General features: G+C 51.2%; 1 protein-coding gene across 1 annotated transcript in view; it reads left to right on the top strand.

Annotated features, from left to right (window-relative positions):
- OBSCN (obscurin, cytoskeletal calmodulin and titin-interacting RhoGEF) overlaps positions 1-17,755 on the top strand; it is a 116,105-nt gene that overhangs the window by 48,279 nt on the left and 50,071 nt on the right. Inside the window, exons 17-38 of the mRNA XM_049779012.1 lie at positions 2,913-3,188; positions 5,617-5,657; positions 6,320-6,587; positions 7,007-7,282; positions 8,195-8,473; positions 8,561-8,827; positions 8,916-9,185; positions 9,512-9,778; positions 9,915-10,181; positions 10,319-10,431; positions 10,523-10,676; positions 10,806-10,967; positions 11,111-11,215; positions 11,782-12,048; positions 12,379-12,648; positions 12,749-13,015; positions 13,095-13,361; positions 13,442-13,708; positions 14,453-14,725; positions 15,136-15,402; positions 15,497-15,763; positions 17,353-17,625. Coding sequence (XP_049634969.1) covers positions 2,913-3,188; positions 5,617-5,657; positions 6,320-6,587; positions 7,007-7,282; positions 8,195-8,473; positions 8,561-8,827; positions 8,916-9,185; positions 9,512-9,778; positions 9,915-10,181; positions 10,319-10,431; positions 10,523-10,676; positions 10,806-10,967; positions 11,111-11,215; positions 11,782-12,048; positions 12,379-12,648; positions 12,749-13,015; positions 13,095-13,361; positions 13,442-13,708; positions 14,453-14,725; positions 15,136-15,402; positions 15,497-15,763; positions 17,353-17,625 — 5,163 coding nt within the window. The remainder of the gene's footprint in view (positions 1-2,912; positions 3,189-5,616; positions 5,658-6,319; positions 6,588-7,006; positions 7,283-8,194; positions 8,474-8,560; positions 8,828-8,915; positions 9,186-9,511; positions 9,779-9,914; positions 10,182-10,318; positions 10,432-10,522; positions 10,677-10,805; positions 10,968-11,110; positions 11,216-11,781; positions 12,049-12,378; positions 12,649-12,748; positions 13,016-13,094; positions 13,362-13,441; positions 13,709-14,452; positions 14,726-15,135; positions 15,403-15,496; positions 15,764-17,352; positions 17,626-17,755) is intronic.

Below are 17,755 nucleotides of genomic sequence, written 5' to 3'. Positions count from 1 at the left end.
TTCCTTCTTATTTTTTCTTCTCAGTACTATGGATTGCAGTATTGTTACTGGAGGGATATCATGCACATGTCCTTTACACACCCAGTTCTTTCACAGAGTGATTATTTTAAATTATTATTATCATAGTAGTCCCTTCTGTGCCCTAACTGCACTCCTCTGCTATTTGTGGCAAGCTTCCTACCATGGACCGGTCCTCCTGGCCCTCATCTGTATTATCTTTGGATATGATTACCATACTATCTTTTTTTATATTCCACAAATGAGTGCAACCATTCTATGTCTATCTCTCTCTCTCTGACTCATTTTACTCAGCATAATACTCTCCATATCCATACATGTATAATCAAATTTCATTACTTCATTTTTCTAAACAGCTGTGTAGTATTCCATTGTATAGATGTACCATCATTCATTTTGCCCTAATCTGTTCTAGGTTGTTTCTAGATTATGGCTATTGTGAATAGTGCTTTTCTGCACTATGTTTCTGGGCCCCTGGAGTATATTTCTAGGAGCAGTATAAACTTGCACGAACAGCTAAAGCAATCCTTGGGAACAAGAAGATGAGAGGCATCACTTTTTCTAACTTCAAACTACTCTAAAGCCATAGTCTTATTAAAACAGCATGGTATTGAATAAAGACAGATTCTCCTGAAACTGACCATTAAGAATATGATTAATTAATTTTTGATACAGGAGCAAGAAATATGAAGTGGAGCAAGGAAAGTCTTTTGAAGAAGTGGTGCTAGGAAAACTGGTCAGCTATATGTAAAAAAAATGAATCCAGATCTGTTTTTAACACCATGTACAAATGTTAAATCAAAATGGATTTTGACATTAGGGGCCAGAATGATAGCACAGCGCATAGGGCATTTGCCTCGCATGTGGCTGGTGTGGGTTCGATCTCTAAAATCCCATATGGTCCCCGGAGCCTGCCAGGAGTGACTTTTGAGCAAAGAGCCAGGTATAATCCTTGAGCACCACTGGGTGTGGTCCAGAAAAAAAAAGACCTTGATATCATACCTGACTATAAGGTACATGAAGGAAAACATAGGCAGAACACTCCATGATGTTGAGGTGTAAGGCCTCTTCAAGAATGAACCACCACTGACTGACCAAGCAGGTGAAAAGGAAGATAAATAAATTTATAATTTAAATTTTAAATTTCTAAATTTTATTTTGCTTAATTAAAATTTTTGTTTCAAATTTTCCTATTTAAAATTAATATTTTTGGAGTCACCAGTGATAATACAATCGAAGCACCTGTCTTGCACAGGCCAACCCTGGTTCAGACCCCAGCATTCCATATGGTTCTTTGCAGCACTGCCAGGAATGTTTCCTGATGCAGAGCTAGGAGTAACCCTTGTGCATTTCTGGGTGTGGCCTAAAGTGGCCTCCCCATTTATTTGTTTATATATTTGGTTTTTGGGTCACACCTGGCATCGCTAAGGGGTTACTCCTAGCTCTGTGCTCAGAAATTACCCCTGACAAACTCGAGAAACCACATGGGATACTGGGGATTTAATCCAGGTTGGCTGCGTGTAAGGCAAATGCCCTATTCACTGTGCTATTGCTTTGGTCCCATTTATTTTCGAAGAGGTTTAGTTATTTTTATGCTTTACATTTTATATATTTTTATTTAATCCGAAATATCAAATTTGTTTTGTATTTTAAAAAGCATCTTTGTTTTTATGACTAAAGAGGCTAAAGAAAGCAAATAGGACTCTTGCTTTTCATATTGCTGATCTGTATTCTATTCCCAACAACTCATATGGTTCTAAGTCTACCAGGAGTTATTATCCTTGAGCACAGAACCAGGAATAAGCCCCAAGTACCCAAAAACCAAACCAAACCTAACCAAAACATTTTATTTTATTAATTCAATAAACTTATTTTTAAACTTGATTAACACATTTTATTAATTTAATTAATTTTATATTTTTGTCTTGTTTTTGGTTCATACCCGTTTGTACTCAGCATTCACATCTGGATCTGTCCTTAGGAATAACTCCTGAAATTTCTCAGGGGACCAAATGGGGTTCAGGGAATCAAACAGGGATCAGTTGCATGCAAGGAAAACAATTTACCTGTTATCTATTTGGAAAAAATATTTTGTTTCTGGGTCATTCCCATCAGTGCTTAGGACATATTCTTGGTTTTAGACTCAGGGATCACTCCTGATAGTGCTCAAGTAACATATAGAAGCCAAGGATCAAACCCGTGTCACATGTATCTAATAAAATATTTTCATTTGGAACCAAAGAGATAGTATAGAAGTTAGGATGCTTTCTTTGCATGCACTGACCCAGACTTGGTACCCAGCATCCCATATCATTCCCTTAGCACTGCTATGAGATATTCCTGAGTGCAGAGCAAGGAGTAACCATGATCATTGCCTGGTGTGGCCCAACAACTAAAAAGAAAAAAAAAGTTTTAATTTTTAATAATTTAACTTAAAAACTTTTTTTTGGTATCCCCAAGGGGCAAACCCTCAGAGACTTGTAGTTTTATAGTCAGAAGAAAACTGTAGAAACACCCTGGAGATACAGGCACAGATACCCAGCTGACGGCACCATGGGAGCAGGCAGGGGCTGGGGCTCAGGACACACACAGGGCAGGTGTGGGCATTTGCTCAGACCTGTGTAGAGACAGTTCCCAGAGGAAAGTTGAAGGATGTAGTTCCTGCTGTGTTCTCTGGGGGAGTGTGTGTGGAAAGTCTTGGAACAAAACGTCCCATAGCCAAAGTAGAAGCAGTGATAGAGTGTCCCTGGATCTGAAGGTGGTAGGTAAGTGAAACCCACACAGTTAGGAACATTTCAGGCCTTTGAGTTCCCAAGGAGTTGATTTCCCCTGAATGTCCCACTCCCCCCGACAACTTAACTATTAATTGACCCTATGTCCTTCTCTGTCTCCAGAGCCCAAGGTGGTATTTGCCAAGGAGCAGCCAGCCGACCAGGTGGTGCAGGCAGAGGTGGGAGCCATCACCACCCTGAGCTGTGAGGTGGCCCAGGCCCAGACTGAGGTGACATGGTTCAAGGATGGCAAGAAGCTGAGCAAGAGCTCAAAAGTGCGTGTGGAGGCCCAGGGCTGCACACGGAAGCTGGTGGTGCAGCAGGCTGGGAAGGCGGATTCTGGGGAGTACATCTGTGAGGCCGGGGGCCAGAAGATCTCCTTCCGCCTGGATGTCACAGGTCAGTCTGGGCTTTTCACTGTGTTTCTGGGAAAGGCAGTGGAGTTCTGTACAGTTCAATGATTATTTATTTTAAAACTACTTCATTTTATGTTTTATTTAAGTGGATGTCCTGTTTTCTTTTTTTTTTTTTTCTTGACCACCCCCTGGTAGTTAATAGCTTATTGCGGGCACTGGGCTCAGGCATCACTCCTGTGCATATGTGGTTTTGAATTGATATTTTTATGTCTCAGGTACAGATATCCTAACATGTTGTAGTTGCTGGCTCATAAGGCAGCTCAATTTTGAGTTTACTGAGAGGACTCAATATTGTTTTATATAGTGTGAACCAGACAACATTTCCACTAGCAGTGGATGAGTTTCTTTTCACCCCATCCCTGCAAATGTAGATTATTCCCAGTGTTTTTGATATGTGCGTTTCTCACTGTAGTAAGATGATATCTTATTGTCACCTTGATTTGGATTTCTCTAATAATAAAGATGATGAACATTTATTCACATGCCTTTTGGCCATCATTTGGTTTTCCTCAGATGTACGTGCCTTTTTTTTTTTTTTTTTTGGTTTTTGGGTCACACCCGGCAGCACTCAGGAGTTACCCTTTGTTCTATGCTCAGAAATCACTCCTGGCAGGCTTGAGGGACCATATGGTATGCCGGGATTCGAACCACTGTCCTCCTGCATGCAAGGCAAATGCCCTACCTCCATGCTATCTCTCCAGCCACATGTATGTGCCTTTTTGTAATAATAAGTGATTATGACATTTATTTATTTTTGTTTGTTTATTTGTTTTGGCCACATTTGGCAGTACTGAGGGTTCATGCTTAGTTCTTTTTTTTATTTTTGGTTTTTGGGCCACACCCAGTGGTGCTCAGGGGTTACTCCTGGCCATCTGCTCAGAAATCGCTCCTGGCAGGCACCGGGGACCATATGGGACACCGGGATTCGAACCAATCATCTTAGGTCCTGGATGGCTTCTTGCAAGGCAAACGCCACTGTGCCATCTCTCTGGTCCCATGCTTGGTTCTTTACTCAGGAATCACTCCTGGTGGGCTCAGAAACCATATAGAATGTCAAGTATCTAACCCAGGTTGGCTACATGCAAGGCAAATGCCTTACCTACTGTACTACCACTCTAATCCTAATGAGTATTTCTTTATATGTCTGTTGACCATTTGTTGGTTTTTATTTGGGGGCGGGGGATTCATCCTGGTGCTAAGCTCAGAAATTGCTCCTGGCAGGCTCAGGGGACTATATGGGATGCCGGGATTCGAACCACCAGCCATCCTGGGTCGGCTGCATGCAAGGCAAATGCCCTACTTCTGTGCTATCTCTCTGGCCCCCAATTTGTTGGCTTTATTCAGAGAAGATCAGAGTCCATTCATTTCCTCTTCCTTTTTTTTTTCTTTTTGAAGGGGATTTTAGATCTTTTTCAGTTGATTTTTCTTCTTTTTTTGGTTTTTGGGCCACACCTGGTAGTTGCTCAGGGATTACTTCTCGTTATGGGCTCAGAAATTGCTCCTGGCTTGGGGGACCATAAAGGATTCCAGGGTCCTAACCCCAGCCCATCTTAGGTCAGCTGCCCTACTGCTGCACCACTGCTCCCACCCCAGTTTTTCTTTTGATTTTTGTGAGCATATATTCCGGACAGCAACCCATTGTTGTATGCAAATATCTTCTCCCTTTTAGGTAGTTTTTAATTTTAGCCCATTTTCTTTTTCCATACAGAAATATTTTGGTTCAATGAAGTATCATTTGTTTAGTTGTGGTTCTTTAGCCTTTTACTATGGTCTCTTAAGACTAGGTTTTAGAATAGTTGGCCTTTATTTTCCTCAATATACTTTATAGATTCAGGTTTTATCTCAAGCCTATGATCCATTTTGATATGACTTTGATGTAAGGCATGAGAAATAGATGCGGCTTTAATATCTTAGAAGTGGATATCCAATTATCCCAACCCTAGTTGTTGAAGAGACTGACTTTAACTCTCTTCATGCTCTCAGCTCTTTCATCAGAAATTAGCTGAACAGAGTGATAGCACAGTGGTAGGGCATTTGCCTTGCATGCGGTTGATCCAGAATGAACCTGGGTTCGATCCCCAGCGTCCCATATGGTCTGCCAAGCCAGGAGCGATTTCTGAGCACATAGCCAGGAGTAAGCCTTGAGTGTCACTGGGTGTGGCCCCCCCCCCAAAAACCCCCCAAAAATTAGCTGAACAGTATGGTGGATTCTATTCTGAGACATTGGTCAGAGTCGTGGCAGGGTCAATTCTGAGAACAGCCATGTTTCTTGCAATGGGAAGATTTGCTTGCTCTCCTCAGAGCAGCTGTATGAATGTTCCAGCCAACTCAGTATAATTTTGAGACTGGGAAGTGGATTGTCATTTGGTTTCAGAATTTGTTTTTACCTCATTGTCCCTCTCTGTCCCTAGAGCCCAAGGTGGTCTTTGCCAAGGAGCAGCCAGCAGGCCAGGTGGTGAAGGCGGAGGCGGGGGCCAGCGCCACCCTGAACTGCGAGGTGGCCCAGGCCCAGACCGAGGTGACTTGGTTCAAGGATGGAAAGAAGCTGAGCGGGAGCTCCAAAGTGCGTGTGGAGGCCCAGGGCTGCATGCGGAAGCTGGTGGTGCAGCAGGCCGGGAAGGCGGATTCTGGGGAGTACAGCTGTGAGGCCGGGGGCCAGAAGGTCTCCTTCTGCCTGGATGTCACAGGTCAGTCTGGATTCTCACTGTATTTTTGGGAGTGTCAGTGGGCTTCACTGTATTTCACTGACTAATTTATAATTGAGATAAGGTGACAGTTTTAATTCATTGGAAATGTGTATCCAATTGTCCCAACACCATTTATTGAAGAGCTGACTTTAGTTCCCTTCATACTCTCAGCTCCTTTGTCAAAAATTAGCTGAACAATGAGGTGGATTCTATTCTGACACATAGGTCAGAGTCTTGACAGGGCTGGTTCTGAGAACAGTCATGTTGGCTGCAATGGGAGGATCTCTGTGTGTGGTTTTCTCCTCTGTAGCAGTTTTAACATTGCATGTTCTGCCCAAGGAGCATGACTTTGAGACTGGCTTATTGATCATCGTTAGGATTTTGATTTTGTTTTACCCATTGTCCCTCTCTGTCCCTAGAGCCCAAGGTGGTCTTTGCCAAGGAGCAGCCAGCAGACCAGGTGGTGCAGGCGGAGGCGGGGGCCAGCGCCACCCTGAACTGCGAGGTGGCCCAGGCACAGACTGAGGTGACTTGGTTCAAGGATGGAAAGAAGCTGAGCGGGAGCTCGAAAGTGCGTGTGGAGGCCCAGGGCTGCACGCGGAAGCTGGTGGTGCACCAGGCCGGGAAGGCGGATTCTGGGGAGTACAGCTGTGAGGCCGGGGGCCAGAAGGTCTCCTTCCGCCTGGATGTCACAGGTCAGTCTGGATTCTCACTGTATTTTTGGGAGTGTCAGTGGGCTTCACTGTATTTCACTGACTAATTTATAATTGAGATAAGGTGACAGTTTTAATTCATTGGAAATGTATATCCAATTGTCCCAACACCATTTATTGAAGAGCTGACTTTAGTTCCCTTCATACTCTCAGCTCCTTTGTCAAAAATTAGCTGAACAATGAGGTGGATTCTATTCTGACACATAGGTCAGAGTCTTGACAGGGCTGGTTCTGAGAACAGTCATGTTGGCTGCAATGGGAGGATCTCTGTGTGTGGTTCTCTCCTCTGTAGCAGTTTTAACATTGCATGTTCTGCCCAAGGAGCATGACTTTGAGACTGGCTTATTGATCATCGTTAGGATTTTGATTTTGTTTTACCCATTGTCCCTCTCTGTCCCTAGAGCCCAAGGTGGTCTTTGCCAAGGAGCAGCCAGCAGACCAGGTGGTGCAGGCGGAGGCGGGGGCCAGCGCCACCCTGAACTGCGAGGTGGCCCAGGCACAGACTGAGGTGACTTGGTTCAAGGATGGAAAGAAGCTGAGCGGGAGCTCGAAAGTGCGTGTGGAGGCCCAGGGCAGCACACGGCGGCTGGTGGTGCAGCAGGCCGGGAAGGCGGATTCTGGGGAGTACAGTTGTGAGGCCGGGGGCCAGAGGGTCTCCTTCCACCTGGATGTTAAAGGTTGGTTCTGCTTTCGGTGGTAGGAGTCACTCCTAAATTCTCTTGCATGTGCCTGCCTTTTATGTATGACTATTCCTTGGCTTCCTTTTTGCATATGGTGTTTTGATATTCAATGTTATTGGTCTGAGTTCTCTTTGGACCTGTTCTTTTTTTTTGGGGGGGGGGGGAGCCACACCCTGTGGCGCTCAGGGGTTACTTCTGTGCACTCAGAAATTGCTCCTGGCGACGGGACCCTGGGGATCGAACCGAGGTTCGTCTTATGTCAGCCATGTGCAAGGCAAATGGTACTGCTGTGCTATTGTTCTGGCCTGGGCCTGGTCTTGGACCTCCTGCTCTCTGCCACTTTTCCATCAATGAGGTCCTTCCTAGTAAGGCTTCTTGCTTCACTGACAGTGGAGCTGATATTGACTTCCAAAGATCGTGCTTCTTTACTGGATTCTTTCTGTGTATCTCATTGAGGCCTGTCCCTTCTACTTACTTTTCTGTGTTTTTCCCACTGTCCAATTTTGGAGTCTTTGCTGCCTCAGACCTCATCTTTACAATCTGTACCCAGGCAGACACTCCCAGCCCCCTTGCTCCATCCTATCTCTGGCCACCCCTTACTCTCTGTGTGCAGTGCCTGCTCTTGGCTTCTCGGGGGATGGTGTCAGCCTTTATTGTGCTGATGTCTCAGGGCTGTGGTCCTAAGGCGTGGGGAACACCCTGTACCAACTTTCTTTATCCCTGCATCTGTGCATTGCTCAGGTTTTAACACTGTTGCATTTATTCCCATTTGCTGGATGGGAAGGCCTGCAAGGTACTTGAGCTGAGGGTACTTACAGTTCTGGTCTGAGGATGCTCCCAGGGGTGCGGGGCCTAGGCAGGGTATTTGGTTCTCTGCTCTCCTGCTGCTCATGCCTGTGCCCTTTTCAGAGCCTGAGCCCCCTGCTGTGGGGAGGCCAGCCCGCAAGGAGCCTCTGGTGGTGAGGGAGCACGAAGATATCATCCTGTTGGCCACTCTGGCTGCTCCCTCTGCGGCCACAGTGACCTGGCTGAAGGACGGGGTGGAGATTCGTCGCAGCAAACGTCATGAGATGACCAGCCAGGGAGATGCCCATACCTTAACAGTTCGGAACGCCCAGAGCCTGGACAGTGCCGTGTACAGCTGCCGGGTGGGCTCTGCTGGGCAGGATTTTCTGGTGCAGGTTCAAGGTGAGCAGGTGGGGACTGAAGGGATGTGGAGTTCTGGATGTTGGAGCCTATTAGCATTCACGACTGGTTTCCCCTTGACTTCCACAGAAGTGCCTGCCAAGTTCTTGAAGCCTTTGGAGCCTGTGAACGGGGAGCTGGGTGGCACAGTGACTCTGGTCTGTGAGCTGAGTCCCGAGCAGGCCAAAGTGGTGTGGCACTGCGGGAACACCCAGCTTCGGCCTGGAAAGAGATTCCAGATGGTGGCTGAAGGGCCCCGGCGCCTGCTCACTGTGTCGGGCTTGCGGGCCGAGGATGCAGGCGAGTATAAGTGTGTGAGCCGGGACGACCAGACCAGCGCTCGGCTCACTGTCAGTGGTAAGTGGATGGGCGTTAGGGGAGGTAAGTGCATCTGCTGGGGGCACCCTTCCGCTCTCTCTCGCTGCAGCCACGTTTTTCTCCACAGTACCCCGTGAGGTCAAGTTTGTGTCTGGGCTGAGTGCCTTGGTCGCAGAGGAGGGCCATGAGGCCACCTTCCAGTGTGTGGTGTCTCCCGGTGATGCTTTGGTCACTTGGTTCCGGGAGGGCGTCCAGCTGCAGCCCAGCACCAAGTTTGTCATGTTGCAGAGTGGCAGCAGCCACAGTTTGACCATCTCAAGCTTGACTCTGGAGGATGCAGGCGAGATCGTTGCGGAGGCAGAGGGTGTTCGATCCATGGCTGTGCTGCGGGTCCGAGGTGTGTGAGAAGGCAGGGAGGGCCTGACTCATGTCTAACCTTGGGTCTAGTTCCTCTGGATGATCTTGGCATACAGAATTTTCTGTGGCCGAGGGGAGAGCCTGTATGCATATTAAGCACACTAGATTGGGGTTCTAGCCTACAGCTTGGGGACAGGCACTGTGATATTTTGGGACAGAGCAGAGAAGCAACAGAGTAGAGTTGAGCTGGACAGAGTATAGAAACCAAAGTGGGGCTCGACTGTGGGCTGGGTGGGTGGCCCTCACTTTTGAGTGTATGGCTGCATCCATGGCTGCATCACTGTCCTTCCTTTCCTGGGACTCCAGAAGCCCCTGTGCTGTTCAAGAAGAAGCTGGTGCCACAGACTGTGGAGGAGCAGAGTTCAGTGACTATGGAGGTAGAGCTGACACGGCCATGGCCTGATGTAAAGTGGACCCGCAATGCAGCCATGCTAGCACCGGGAGAGAATGTGGAGATCCACGCAGAGGATGTGAACCATTGCCTAGTGCTCCACAGAGTGAGCTTTGCTGATCGCGGCTTCTATGGCTGTGAGACACCAGATGACAAGACACAGGCCAAGCTCTCAGTGGAAAGTAAGTGGTAGGATCTACAACTGGCATCTAGGAGCAGGGCAGGAGGGCCAGGTATCCCCACTGAACCTCTGGCAATGTGAGTGGGGTTTGATTCTCTGTGCAGTAGCTTAGCTGAGTTCCCCTATTTGTTCCACAGTGCGACAGGTCCGACTTGTGAGGGGCCTGCAGGCTGTGGAGGTACGAGAACAGGGCACAGCCACCATGGAGGTGGAGCTGTCTCACACAGACGTGGAGGGCAGCTGGACACGTGATGGCCTGCGACTCCAGCAAGGGCCCTCATGCCGTCTGGTGGCACAGGGCACTATCCATACGCTCATCCTCTCAGGCCTACAGCCACAGGATGGGGGCCTGGTGGCCTTCAAGGCAGAGGGCGTGCATACTTCTGCACGGCTGGTGGTCACTGGTAAGTGAGTAGATGGCCTCATGCAGCTTTCTTTCTGATGGAGTCCAGGAGACAACCTCAGGAAATGCTCCTGGACTTGTCATAGATGCTGTTCAGTGTGGGTTCTATCTCTCATCTCCCTGGTCCTTCCCCTGCAGAGCTGCCTGTGAGGTTCAGCCGCATGCTGCAGGATGTGGTGGCCACAGCGAAGGAGAAGGTGACCCTAACATGTGAGCTCTCGCGCCCCAATGTGGATGTTCGTTGGCTAAAGGTGTGTCCATCTCTGGGCTTCCGTCATGGTGGGTGGGAGCTTGGTCATTCTCTGGCACTCCTGGTACTGACTTAGCCTCACCCCTCTACAGGATGGCGTGGAGCTTCAGGCCAGCAAGGCAATAGGTATCATGTCCCAGGGCACCTGCAGGAGTCTGGTCATTCACCACTGCGAGCCCGAGGATGAGGGTGTGTATGTGTGTGATGCCCGCGATGCTCAGAGTTCTGCCTCCGTGAAAGTACAAGGTGAGGGCTGAAAAGAGAAGGGTTGGGCCAGGTGGGTGGAAACCAGAGGTTTTGGCCTGCTTATGCACGCCTTGGTCCTGACCTCTGGACCAGCCTGAGTAGTAAGGCAGGGACTCTTGTCTGCTTCAGGTCGCAACGTCCAGATGGTTCGGCTGCTGGAGGATGTGGAGGTGATGGAGAAGGATAGTGCCTCCTTCTCTTGTGAGGTCTCCCATGAGGAGGTGCCTGCTCAGTGGTTCCGGGAGGGCATCAAGCTACGGCCAAGTGACAACGTACGCATTCGCCAAGAAGGTGCGACTGCTAGAGTGGGCTTACTATGTGTGTGTGTGTGTGTGTGTGTGTGTGTGTGTGTGTCTGTGTGTGTGTCTGTGTGTGTGTGTTTCTGCCATTTCACCTGTCTCCCTCCCTTTATGCTCAGTGACCTTTGTTCACAGGAAGGACTTACACTCTCATCTTTCGGAAAGTCCTGGCAGAAGATGCAGGGGAAATAAAATTTGTGGCAGAAAATGCAGAGTGTCGAGCCCGACTCAAAGTGAAAGGTGAGGGGCCGTGGGAGGCATTCAAGGAGGCTCATGTGTATAAAGCTTTCCGGGGGACATGACAGTAAGCCTGGCACAGAGAGTAGGTGATCTTTGGCAGGAGGGCAGGATTTGGGAAGGTAGCTTTGGGAGTTTGAGGACTCAGAGTCCCTTCCCTTATCTAAAACGATGCCAGTCATTTCCTTCTGTGAAGCCAGCAGGGCCAGAGAGGAGAGGTGTGAGGTCCTGTGGAGAATGTGTGGTTCTGGTCAGGTGACCATGAGGGCCGTGTGGTGATAAGCTGAGGATGGAGGGATGAGGGTGCTCCATGCTGGCAGGGCTGCTGACTAGTGGCAGCACCTTACTGCTTTGGCTGGTGCAGCAGGTTCTAGACCGTCTCACTTGGCCCCACCCAGGCGCGTGCTACCCTGTGCACCTGCACAGTTCTTGGCCGGCTGCAGGCACAGGGCCTTGGCTGCATGTATCCCTGTGCCTGGCTAGTCTCAGGTGGTGGAAACTGTTCTACACGGGACAGAGTTAGGGCAGTGGGAAATGCTGCCTGTCCTACCTCACTGCACCACCTACAGAGCTGCCCGTGACCCTCTTGCGTCCACTGCGGGACAAGATTGCCATGGAGAAGCACCGGGGTGTGCTTGAGTGCCAGTTGTCCCGGGCCAGTGCTGAGGTACGGTGGTTCAAAGATGGAGTGGAACTGAGACCTGGGCCCAGGTACGAGACGGTCAGCGATGGCCTCTACCGCAAGTTGGTCATCAGTAGTGTGCAGCCTGAGGATGAGGGCACCTATACCTGTGATGCGGGGGACGTGAAGACCAGCGCCCAGTTCTTTGTGGAAGGTGCGGGCTGGGTAGGCATGGGAGGGTGGGGATGGGAACTTGTGCACATGTGTGTTTATGTGTGTGTAAGCTCTGTTCCTAGGAGGACATGCAGAACCTGTGGGAGGTGACCCCTTTTCTCCTTTTGATTTTTTTTTTTGGAGGGGTGGGGATACCCGTCTGGCAATGCTCAGGGATTCCTCCTGGTTCAGTACTCAGGAATTACTCCTGGTGGGCTTGGAGAATCCAATGGGATGCTAGGGATCAAATGCAGGTTGGCTGCATGCTAGGCAAGCACCTTTCTCACTGCACTTTCATTCCAACTCCACGGTGACCGTTTTCTCACTACAGAGCAGTCCATCACCATCGTGCGGGGCCTGCAGGACATGACAGTGATGGAGCCCGCCCCTGCCTGGTTCGAGTGTGAGACTTCCATCCCTTCCGTGCGGCCAGCCAAGTGGCTCTTAGGGAAGACAGTGTTGCAGGCAGGGCCAGACGTGGCCATAGAGCAGGAGGGCACGGTGCACCGGCTAATGCTTCGGCGCACCTTCTCCACTATGAGTGGGCCGGTGCACTTCACCATTGGCAAGTCTCGCTCCAGCGCCCAACTCCTAGTCTCAGGTGAGCCCATGTGTGACCATTGAGCAGGATGCAGAGGGCGGAAGTTCTGCGATGGGGCTTTCTAGCCCTAGCTTCCACTCTGCTCTTTCTGTGTATACAGATGTCCCTATGGTGCTTACACGGCCTCTGGAGCCCAAGGCAGGGCATGAGAATCAGTCGGTTGTCTTGTCCTGTGACTTCAAACCACCACCCAAGGCCGTGCAGTGGTATAAGGAGGACACACCCCTGGCTCCGTCAGACAAGTACAAGATGCTGCTGGAGGGTCATATGGCCGAGTTGCGAGTCCTCAGGCTCACCCCTGCTGACACTGGCGTTTACCGCTGCCAGGCAGGCAGCGCTCAGAGCAGCGCTGAGGTCACTGTGGAAGGTAGAGAAGAGGGGACACTGGGCCCCATGGGACTTGGGGTTCACCAGGGAGTCTCTGAGCAACCCTGGACCCCTTGCAGCCCGGGAAGTGACCGTGATGCAGCCGTTGCAGGATGCTGAGGCCGTGGAGGAGGGCCGTGCCTGCTTCTCATGTGAGCTGTCCCACGGGGATGAGGAGGTGGAGTGGATGCTCAATGGGACTCCCCTGTACAACGACAGCTTCCACGAGATCACACATGAGGGCCGATGCCACACACTGGTGCTGAAACGCGTCCGGAAGGCGGATGCAGGCACCGTGTCCCTTTCCTCCCCCAAGGTGATGATCTCTGCCCGCCTACATGTCACAGGTGAGCGTCCCTCTGGCTCAGGGTGTGTCTGCAGTTTAAGGGCTGGCAAACTGACTCACTTGCCATTGCCCATCCTCCAGAGAAGCCAGTGGTGTTCCTGAAGGCTCTGGATGATGTGTCTGTGGAGGAGCAGGGCACTCTGACCCTCCAGTGTGAGATCTCAGACCCTGAGGGCCACGTGGTATGGCGCAAGGATGGCGTGGAGCTGGGCTCCAGCGACAAGTATGACTTCCGACAGACTGCGGGCATCCGAGGGCTTGTTGTGCATGACCTGACCAAGGACGACGCCGGCCTGTATAGCTGCAGTCTGGGCACAGAGGAGACTCGGGCCAGCGTCCGTGTGCATGGTGGGTGGGGGTGATTCCCCCCAGGCGTAGGCCTTGCTGTGTCTTCTGGGCTGGCAGAGCTGCTTGATTGGGTTCCCTAAAGCTAGTTACAAGGGTGGTGAGCAGTGAAGCTTCTGAGACATGGCTGGCCTTCCCACTGCAGGCTCAGAGTTGTGTGACAGGTAGTCAGGAGTGCCTGCCGGAGGTGGAGAATGAGAGATGTGTGTCTGTGGGGGGTTGGGGTGGGCAGGGTGGCTGGGGAACTACAGATTGGATATTTTTCAGAACTGAGGCAATCAGAATGACCTAGTCTGGGCTGGAGTGATAGTACAACGGGGAAGGCATTTGCCTTGCATATGGCCCATCTGGGTTTGACCCCAGCATCGCATATGGTTCCGTGAACAATACCAGGAGTGATTCCTAAGTATAGAGTCAGAGGTAACCCCTGAGCATGGCTGGACATGGCCCCCAAACAAGCAGAAGTACCCAGTGTGCAGGGAGGCTTCTCTGGAGTTGAAGTGCAGCCATAGGAGATGCTCATTCTGGTCATATTGCTCAGTAGCAGATAGGAAGGAGGAACTTATAATGCTAGTGACCAAACATTAGGGTGCAGCTAGATGGGGGGAGGGGGGATTTTCAGAGAGGCCGGCCAGCCCAAGTGGCTGCGTCTGGGGAGAAAGATGTGTGGCCCTGGAACTGCCTGTTGTCTGGTGTCTAGTGGCCCCCAGCCTGGCTGGGTGTGACACTGTCCTGCGGGGCTTGCAGAGCTGCATGTGGGCATCACCAGGAAGCTGAAGACAGTGGAGGTGGTAGAGGGCCAGAGCTGCAGCTTCGAGTGTGTCGTGTCCCACGAGAACATCAGAGACACGGCCATGTGGATGGTTAACGGGAAGACGGTAGGCAACTCCGGCCGCTTCCGGGCCACACGTCAGGGCCGCAAGTACGTGCTGACAATTCGAGATGTGGAAGCTGGTGATGCTGGGGACGTGACCTTCTCTCTGCAAGCCCTCACGTCCAAGGCCTCCCTCATCATCAAAGGTGGGTTATGGCAGCAGGAAGGTACACAGGTCTGGGGGAAAGGGTTGCTGAGCCCGTGAGATGCAGCTGTAGCCCCTCGAGGGTCCAGAGGTATGTGCCAGGGGTGTGTCAGGGGTAGCTTCTGCTTTCTGGTCTTGGCTGCACGATCTGACTGATAATGAACACAGTGAAGTCAGAGCTGCTGCTCCCTGTCTGAATGTCTGTGCAGATGTGTGGACTCATGTGTGCTTGGCATCACCCGTAGCCAGCTGAACTGCAGGACTTTGAGCCATGCTGTTTTCAATCCCGGGTGGGGCAGCATCAAAGGGCTCTGAGGCCCCTTAGCTTAGAGACTGCAGCCTTAGGGTGTCAGGGTCACAGGGTCTGGTGGGGACTGTGGTGCCCATGGGCAGCGCATCTGCTCCCTTCAGAGAGGCCGACGGACATCACCAAGCCCCTGGAGGACCAGAAGACAGCTCCGGGTGAGGATGTGACGCTGAGCTGTGAGCTCTCCCGGGCGGGTGCCCTGGTGCGCTGGCTGAGGGATGGGAAGGCCATTCGCAAGAGTCAGAAGTATGAGCTGCTCACAGAAGGCACACGGGCGGTGCTGGTCATCCGTGCAGCCTCCCTTAAGGACTCAGGAGAGTATACGTGTGAGGTGGAGGGATCCAGGACCACAGCCTGTCTCCATGTGGAAGGTACCCTGATGCCTCACCGTGCTTCCCAGGTGGGAGGCTGTGCACCCCAAAAGGTGCGAGTCTGTTGCACATGCACTCTCTCTTTGTTCCCCAGAGAAGGCCAACTGCTTCACAGAGGAGTTAGTGGACCTGCAGCTGGAGGAGAAGGGCACGGCCACATTCCAGTGCAGCACAGAGAGGCCTGCAGCCACAGTGACCTGGCTCAAGGGCCTCACAGAGCTCCGCAACTCAGGGAGGCACACACTCAGCCAGGATGGTTGCACCTTGAGGCTCACCATCCATGCTCTGGAGAAGGTGGACAGTGACACCTACACCTGTGACATTGGCCAGGCTCGCTCTCAGGCCCGGCTTCTAGTGCAAGGTAAGGCCCAAGGCAGGACCCAGGCTCCAAGGCCTTGTGGAAAGGGGTGAGGATGTGAGTGCTGACATAAGTGGCCTCAGTTTTCTCTCTCTCTTTTTTTGGTTTTTGGGCCACACCCGGCAGCTCAGGGGTTACTCCTGGTCTACACTCAGAAATCTTTCCTGGCAAGCTCAGGGGACCATATGGGATGCTGGATTCGAACCACCATCCTTCTGCATAAAAGGCAAACGCCTTACCTCCATGCTATCTCTCCGGCCCCAGTTTTCTCATTTTTAAGGGCCATAGGTTACCTGTGAGGTCTTCCCAGCTGTATATGGTGGGTGGTGAGGGTCCTCATGTTTGTGTTTGGTCACTCTTTTTGGGTGCTGACATTGACCCTGTCCCTGGCCTGGGCCTGAGATTGTTTGTTAGACTGTGATACCCAGGTGACCAGTGATGAGTTTCTGTCACTCCTGATCCCTGTTGGTGGGTGGGTCCATTCTTCTATGAGTGCATGTGACCTGTTTGAGGACAGCATGATGAGACTGGCCATCCCGCTGTTGTGTGTTGGGGAGCACCATGGTCCAACATGGCCGTCTACGGGCTGTTCATTGGCCTGTAAGATTGGATGTGGAGTTAGGTATCATTTTTCTCATGCTTCCAACAGGGACACGGGCAGAGACAGGCTTTATTGTGAGTTAGAGACCAGCTCATGATTGGGGGCATTTTGACACCCTGAGAGAGCTGATCCCAGCCTGCTGACCCCAGATCTGGGCCTTAGAGCTGGTGTCATGGGGACTCAGCTTCAGGTCCTTCCTGGGGTTTCTCCAGAAGAGTAAGTCACAACAAAGACAGCTCACCCAGGCTTCTCACCCTTGTTAGCGAGCTAGGTGAGTCTTTATGCCCATGAAGCCATGTCAGAGCTGCAGAAGCAGCTGGCTAGCACCAGACTTGCTGAATCAGAAAGACAATCACAGTTCCATCGCAGTCGTGCTGCTGGGCAGGGTGGCTGCAACGTCCAAGAACTGTAGTACCTCCACATCCTCCTCTGTCCAACAGGTAGGCCAGCTGCCTCATGGTGAGCCTGTAATCCATATACAGTGAGGCAGAAAACAGTTTCCCCCTGGAAATCTAGTGTCAAACCTCCAAAGTATTCAACTTGTTCCTGTTTTGTCATGCAACTTGATGGGGCTCATGGACAGAGACAGCACACTAGCAGAAATGAGGCAACACATGGGCAGAGACAGGGAGACTCAGGTAGAGACAGAGACACATGGGCACAGATGGGGACATATAGGCAGAGATGGGGAGACTCTTGGGTACTGAAGGGACACAGGGGCAGAGACACAGTCACATGAGCAATGACAAGGAAACGGGCAGAAACAGGGAGACACAAGCATAGATGGGGCTGCATGGACAGAGACAAGGAGACATTGGCAGAGATGGGGTTGCACGAGCAGAGAGGAGATGATGCTTGGGAGCCCTGCTTCATGGTGAGGCTTCTGTGCTCTTGACACCAGTGTTTCCAGTTGTTAAGTTCAGAGGCCACTTGTGAGCCCACTCAGTTTGGGGTGCCCCCACGAGAGCCTGAGGTGCCTGCCCGTCTCTAGGCCAGAAGGTGCTCATCTCCCAGGACCTGGAGGATGCTGAGGTGCAGGAGGGGAACTCGGCTGTGTTCTGCTGCCGCATCTCTCCTGCCAACTATGCTCCCGTGCACTGGTTCTTGGACAAGACGCCACTTCACACCAACGACCTCAATGAGCTGGAGGTGCAGCCAGGGGGCTACCACGTGCTCACGCTGAGGCAGCTGACGCTCAAGGACTCCGGCACTGTCCACTTTGAGGCGGGTGACCAGCGAACCTCAGCCTCCTTGCGTGTCATTGGTGGGTGTGGGCCCTGCCCTGGGGCTGAGGGTGCTACCATAGAGAGGGGCTTGACCACAGTAAACACTGTTCTGGATTCTGGGTGTGTGCTGGCTCAACAGATGGAGCTGAGGCTCTGGTTGGCATGCAC

Source organism: Suncus etruscus, chromosome 8, assembly GCF_024139225.1.
Source record: "Suncus etruscus isolate mSunEtr1 chromosome 8, mSunEtr1.pri.cur, whole genome shotgun sequence".
NCBI classification, from domain to species: domain Eukaryota; kingdom Metazoa; phylum Chordata; class Mammalia; order Eulipotyphla; family Soricidae; genus Suncus; species Suncus etruscus.
The sequence above is the reverse complement of the archived record's forward strand: the minus strand, read 5'-3'. Positions and strand labels throughout refer to the sequence as shown.